The 7,479-nt window shown below is 45.8% G+C and overlaps 1 protein-coding gene across 1 annotated transcript; it reads left to right on the top strand.

Annotated features, from left to right (window-relative positions):
• Positions 1 to 896: 896 nt before the first annotated feature.
• LOC311228440 (zinc-binding protein A33-like) lies at positions 897 to 4,015 on the top strand (the record flags this gene model as incomplete). The annotated part of the gene is given in 4 exon segments (XM_084314345.1): positions 897 to 1,260; positions 1,314 to 1,512; positions 3,077 to 3,780; positions 3,783 to 4,015. Coding segments are annotated over 4 exon segments (1,500 nt in total).
• Between the last annotated feature and the right edge of the window lie 3,464 nt (positions 4,016 to 7,479).

The raw sequence follows: 7,479 nt of genomic DNA, 5'->3' as shown, positions 1-7,479 counted from the left end.
AAATGGTTTTGTTTCTGGGTTATATAATAAAATACAAGGAAAACTAAACAGAACTACAGGTAATACCACTGTCTGGAACATAGATTTAAAGGATTACAACGCCTGCATAAATTGGCAGAATGTATGGGATAATATTCCGTTAACCTCTCGTAATTATAATAATCAATTAACTCATTACAAACTGATACAAAGATTTTATCTGTCACCCAGGAAACTCTGTCAAATAAAAATTTTACAAAGTCCCCTATGTGCTTTATGTCCGCAAAAAGTCATAGGAACATACATACATACATACATATGATGTGGGAATGTCCAGGAGTACTAGCTTTTTGGGCCAAGGTTGCATTATTTCTCACTAATATAACGGAGATAAACATATCTTGTTTGCCACACATTTTATTATTAAACGATGATTCATCTCTAAAAATCACGGACAATCTATATACTGAAAAGACACTTTTTATGCTACTGTGGGAATTAATATGAAATGCTGATGTGAATGTCTCTTTCCTCTGAACTTGTTTAAAAAAAAAAAAAAAAAAAGAGGAAGAGGAAGAGGAAGAGGAAGAGGAAACACATTGGCTGTGGTTGCTCTGTAGTTGTGACAGTAAATCCAGAGAGCACATAATGTTCACCAAACTGACGATTCTTCACTTTCTCCTCTTTGACCGACACTGAGATACACACGCCGGCTGTAAAAGACTCTGGATAAAACCCACAGCTCGTACTGAAGGAGTATAGGACTAGCTTTAGACAAACACGGGAAGGAATAGTGATCAAACAGTGACTTCAACCAGCTGCTGACTGAATCTAAGTAAGTTTATAACAATTGTCATTAGAAGTGAAAGTAAACTTCAGGGAGCATTCCAGAGGAGGGAGTGTTACCGAGAGACAAAATGGCTTCGTCTCATTTTGAAGAGGATCTGTCTTGTCCCGTGTGCTGTGGCATCTATAACGATCCTGTCGTCTTGTCGTGTGGCCACAGCTTCTGTAAAGCCTGTCTGCAGGAATACTGGAAAGACAAAGAAGACAAGGACTGTCCATGTTGTAGGGAAGTCTCTTCAAGTTCAGATCCTCCTCGTAACTTTACTTTGAAGAACCTGTGTGAAGCCTTCAGGGAGAGAAGCCAGGGAGCTCCAGCAGGTCCAGAGGTGCTCTGCAGTCTGCACGGTGAGAAACTCAAGCTCTTCTGTCTGGATGACCTCCAGCTCATCTGTGTGGTGTGTCAGTCCTCCAGAAAACACAAGGGCCACAACTTCTGTCCCATAGATGAAGCTTCGGAGGATTACAAGAAGAAGCTCCCATAGATGAAGCTTCGGAGGATTACAAGAAGAAGCTCCAGGCTCCACTGAAGACCTTGCGTGACAAGCTAAAGGTCTTTAATAAAATCAAACAAACATGCAACCGCACAGCAGAACACTTAAAGGTCCAGACCCTGCGCCATAGCTGTCAACACTACCGTTTTCCCCGGGATTCTCCTGTTTTTTCAACCCTCTTCACGCCATATTCACGGTTCACGTATTGGCACGTATTTTGTACTTATTAATTTTTACAAAATGGCTGCAATTCACCTCCGTGACGACAGGTGGCAGCAGTGTAGATTAGAACGTTATCACAGGAAGTCAGACCGGGAGACGGTTGCGACCCAAAGAAGAATAAGAACAGAACAGCGAGCGGATTTGCTCAGAGCTCAGGGGAGAGACTGATGCGGCACCGAGGGTGTCAAATCAACTTAGCCAGTGTCCCTTGATTGCCCACTCTGTGGCTTTTGTCTCTGGAACAAAGGGTTTGCAAATCTTCTGTGGATAAAACAATACAAAGTTACTGTGTATGTAATGCAGGAATGTGTAAATGTCTTGGTGAACAGCCGTTTGCTCTGCGCCTCCCCTGTAAGGTTCACGCGTCCCCCTCCTTCACTCTGACGCCCAATTTCCTGAATGCGATTTATAAATAATAATTGATCCGTTTTAAAAGTTGTCGTGAATTGTCATGGTATGACAAATACAGTTACTGGTAACTCGCAGGCATTGCAGAGATATTGAGGAAAAACACAAAATCGCATTGGCTTTTTTTCTATCTCACATTTCTCTGTAGACACACACACTGTTCCAAAATGATATTCCCACTGCTAAATTAATGACCATAGGTATTTTTTTATAGCTTTAACGAGTTGTAGTATTAATATGTAGCCTACAGTTATGAAGGTATAAAGACACTATGGTAATACATTGATTGATTGCTTTTATAGTTTCACAAACACATCAAGACAAATCACAAACACAAAGAAATAAAAAGAACAATAGTATGTTGCCAGACACTGTCACATCAATGAACAAACATACACCATGTCATATGCTATACACTAAGGACGCAACAAGGGGCTGATTCTCTGACATATACACACATTACATATATACACATACACATATATATATATATATATATATATATATATATATATATATATATATATATATATATATATATATATATATATATATATATATATATATATATATATATATATATATATATATATATATATATATATATATATATATATATATATATATATATATATATATATATATATATATATATATATATATATATATATATATATATATATAATATACACCAGCGCCGCCAATAGATAAAAAAAATTAACTAATCAATCTCACAATTTTCTGTAATCAATCTAGATTAATCTAGATTAAAAACAGCATTTTTCTACATAAAACCGAAGCTTGTAACAGATATTTACTTGAGTAAAATCATGGAATTAATGTAAAATCAATACAAAGAAAGTATATTTAGATTCAAAGACTATTTTAATAGCTTTCTTTGAATACAGTTTCTCTCCTGTGAAATACAAATGTTCAACAAAACCATAATTTACATAGCATTTACACTCTAAGTTTACCCTACAACGAATGGCTGGGTACATACAGGTTTTGACCAGCAGATGGCAGCGACGAGGCAGCTCCCGGGTGGGAGGGGGCAGGCTGAGGGGGCGGGGCCAGGAGAAGGGGCGGGGCTAAAACGTGCATGTTTTCTCAAATCCAAATGTTGACAGCTATGCCCTGCGCACAGAGAAGCAGATTAAGGAGGAGTTTAAGAAGCTTCACCAGTTTCTCCACGAGGAAGAGGAGGCCAGGGTAGCTGCACTGAAGGAGGAAGAGGAGCAGAAGGGTCAGCCGATGAAGGAGAAGATTGAGGGGCTGAAGAGAGAGATGTCAACCCTATCAGACACGATCGGAGTCGTAGAGCAGGAGCTGAGAGCTCAAAACGTCTCCTTCCTGCAGAACCACAAGACCACACTGAACAGAGTGGTCTTCACACTGAACAGAGTGGTCTCACAAGCGCTGATAGACGAGGCCAAACACCTGGACAACCTGGCCTTCAGAGTCTGGGAGAAGATGAAGGAGAGGGTCAAGTTCACTCCTGTCACTCTGGACCCAAACACTGCATCACCCTGGTTCTCTATATCTGATGAGCTGACCGGTGTGAGACTCACAGACACAGAGGAGCAGCTCCCTGACAACCCAGAGAGGAGCATGATGTATCCCATTGTTCTGGGTTCTGAGAGCTTCAGCTCAGGAGAACACAGCTGGGAGGTAGAGGTGGGAGACCATCCTCTCTGGTCTATAGGTGTAGCTAAAGAGTCATTTGACAACAAGAGCGAGGGGCTACAGACATCACCACAACATGGTATCTGGGCTCTAGATTATAGGAGAGGTAAGTACATTAATGGTCGAGGTCAGACCCTCACAGTGAAGAGGAGCCTCAGAGGATCAGAGTACAGCTGGACTATGACGGGGGGAAGCTGTCCTTCTACGACCCTGAAGACATGACTCACATCTACACTCATGAACACACCTTCACTGAGAAACTCTACCCATTATTCGATATAGGAGAGGCTGGTGATGCCAAACACCCTGATATAAACATCTGCCAATCAGAGGTGTCTCTCTGTGATATAGTCATGACAGTGTGTTTGTGTGTGTTTGTATAAAACCCTGTTGCACACACGGGGTACACTGTAAAAAAAAAAAAATCACAGGAAATTCACTGTATTATTTTACAGATTACTTTTGTTTTTCTACTCTTCGGAGTTGTGGGATATTTTCAATGTTTTAGCTAACTTTGATTTAAATGGTATAATTCCCATTTTAAAATGTTTTATCATGGTATGTTTGGTATCTTTTTTTTCAGCACAGCCTCACATATATGACCTGACAGTTAGTTTTCATACTGCATAATACTGTACTTATACTTGGCGCGACCCCGAGTCAGTCGCCATGGGTTTTGCTCAGCAACGAATGTGCACATTTATAGTTATTATGTTTGTTTTTACTACTTTTTTTATCGAAGCATCACTGGCGGGGACGTCATACGACCGTCAGTCACTTATTGACCTAAACTCCGGACTCAAAGGGGAGTTTAGAGACACTTTATCATGCCAAGAATGGCCATCGGAGATCAGGCGGGACAAAGACAACGCTCCGGGAGACAAAGAAGGACGCAAGACAAAGAAAAAACACAGGGGGAAGAGGAGCGGGATCAGATTAAGATTAAGGAAATCTGCTTACCGTCCGGCTATTCCATCCATCTTCCTAGCGAATGCCCGTTCGCTAGAGAGTAAGATGGATGATTTACGTGCACGGGTCCGATTCCAGCGAGAGATGAGGGAATGCAATATCCTGTGCTTCACCGAGACCTGGCTGAAACCAGTGACTCCCGATCACAGCATCTCTCCCTCCGACTCCTTCACCATCTTCAGAGCGGATCGTACAGAAGCCTCCGGGAAGAGCATCGGCGGGGGGCTATGCCTTATGACCAACAACGGCTGGACTAGCCCCGGGGAAGTGAAGATACTCTCCCGTTCATGCTCTCCCGACATGGAACACATCACGATCCAATGTAGTCTGTTCCATCTTCCGCGCGAATTCACTGCAGTGATAATGACTGCAGTGTACATCCATCCCCAGGCGAATGTCGGCAGGGCGCTAGGGGAACTACACGACCATCTGAACGCGCACCAGATCAAGCATCCGGACGCAGCCATGATCGTAGCCGGGGATTTCAATCAGGCAAATCTGAAGAAAGTCATGCCGTCTTTCTTCCAGCACATCGTCTGCTCCACAAGGGGAGGAAATACACTCGACCACTGCTACACCCCGTTTAGAGCCGGATACAAGGCTGTACCGGCTCCACCATTAGCGGGAGCAACAAACACATCGGATCATGCCGCCATCTTTTTGGTCCCAGCGTATAAACAGAGATCACGTGACGCCGTCGTGTCACGTGAGGTAAAAAAATGGGACGACCAATCAGAGGCCACGTTTCAAGACGCACTGGATGACGCCAACTGGGGAATGTTCAGGAGGAGTAACAGTGACGTCAGCGATTTCACAGACGCTGTAGTGTCGTTCATAACAACACTGGCTGATACTATCGTCCCCACAAAGAAGGCGAGGGTGTTCCCAAACCAGAAACCATGGGTGGACAGTACCATCAGAGCAGCCCTGAACTCTCGCACCACTGCTTATAACCGGGGCAGAGAGTCAGGAAACATGGAAGAGTACAAGACAACAGTCTACACTCTGCGCAAGGCTGTCAAACTTGCTAAGAGGACGTATGCCGACAAGATGGAGGCACAAATGGCACAGAATGACACAAGAGGCTTATGGCAGGGACTGAGGGCTATAACTGACTACAAAGTCAGCGCCCCCTCAATGGGGAGCGACGACGCCTCCCTTGCGGACCAGCTCAACACCTTCTATGCGCGGTTTGGTGCAAACAGTGGCACTGCTAGCCCAACGGCTAGTGACGTCACTGGTGCGCCGGCTGTTGTGGAGGGGGGGGGGGCATCCGCGGGGGGGGGGGGGACGCTCTCTCATTGACGGTACACAGTGTGAGAAGAGCATTTATGCAGGTGAACACCAGGAAGGCTGCTGGCCCAGATGGTATAACAGGACGCATACTTAAGTCCTGTGCCAACCAGCTTGCCCCAGTGTTCACCGCCATATTTAATCAATCCCTGGCGGAGTCGGTGGTCCCTGCCTGCTTCAAGATGTCTACCATCATCCCTGTACCGAAGAAACCCTCCCCAACATGTCCAAATGACTACAGACCGGTGGCACTCACCTCTGTGGTCATGAAATGTTTTGAGAGGCTGGTCAAGGACCACATTTGTGCCTCCCTCCCCAGTGATATGGACCCTATGCAATTTGCATACAGGACAAACAGGTCCACTGACGACGCGGTCTCCCAGGTACTGCACAGCACCCTCTCCCACCTTGACCGTCAGAAGGGGGGCTATGTGAGACTGTTGTTCATTGACTACAGCTCAGCGTTCAACACCATAGTCCCCACCAGACTGGTGGACAAGCTGATCGAGCTGGGTCTGAGCTCCGCCCTGAGCGCCTGGGTACTGGACTTTCTGAGTGAAAGACCCCAGGCGGTCAGGGTGGGGGGTCAGACCTCCAACACCATCACCCTGAGCATCGGGTCCCCCCAGGGCTGTGTTCTAAGCCCCCTGCTGTACTCACTCTACACACACGACTGTGTGGCCAAGTTCAGCTCCAACTCCATATTGAAGTTCGCAGACGACACGGTGGTGGTGGGGCTGATCTCGGACAACGACGAGAAGGCCTACCGGGAGGAGGTTGAGGTACTGGAACGCTGGTGCCAGGACAACAGCCTGCTCCTGAACATTGGTAAAACCAAGGAGCTGATCGTGGATTATAGGAGAGGACAGCAGGAGACGCACACACCACTGATGATTAACGGGGCTACCGTGGACAGGGTGAGCAGCTTTAAGTACCTGGGGGTCCACATCTCAGAGGACCTGACATGGTCAACACACATAGACACAGTAGTAAAGAAGGCGAAACAGCGCCTCTACCACCTGAGACAGTTAAGGAAGTTCAGAGTATCGGGGAAGATACTCCAGTCCTTCTACTCAGGAGCTGTAGAGAGCATCCTGACCGGAAACATCACTGCCTGGTATGGAAACAGCACGGCACAGGACAAGAAGGCCCTACAGAGAGTGGTGCGCTCAGCCGAGCGTACCACGGGTATTGCACTACCCCCCCTGCAGGTTCTATACAACAAGAGGTGCAAATCCAGAGCCTGCAGGATAATGAAAGACCCTCACCACCCCAATAACAGCCTGTTTCAGCTGCTGAGGTCAGGCAGACGCCTGCGAACCCCAGCTACTAGGACAGAGCGGCTTAGGCTCAGCTTCTTCCCCCAGGCCATCAGAGCCATGAACAATGAACATTGAGTGCTCAGAACATTGAACTATCCACACACAAGCACACATGAACACACACACGACACGCGCGCTGTGCACGCTCACACACGAGCAGCCACTTAACACTTTAACATGAGCGGGCACACACTCATGTCGCACACACGCACACTTATGGCCAAAGGAAAGGACACTTTAAATTAGAATAACAGGAACAGTGT

This window comes from Notolepis coatsorum (assembly GCF_963971535.1).
Source record: "Notolepis coatsorum genome assembly, chromosome: 5".
NCBI lineage: Eukaryota > Metazoa > Chordata > Actinopteri > Aulopiformes > Paralepididae > Notolepis > Notolepis coatsorum.
The sequence above is the reverse complement of the archived record's forward strand: the minus strand, read 5'-3'. Positions and strand labels throughout refer to the sequence as shown.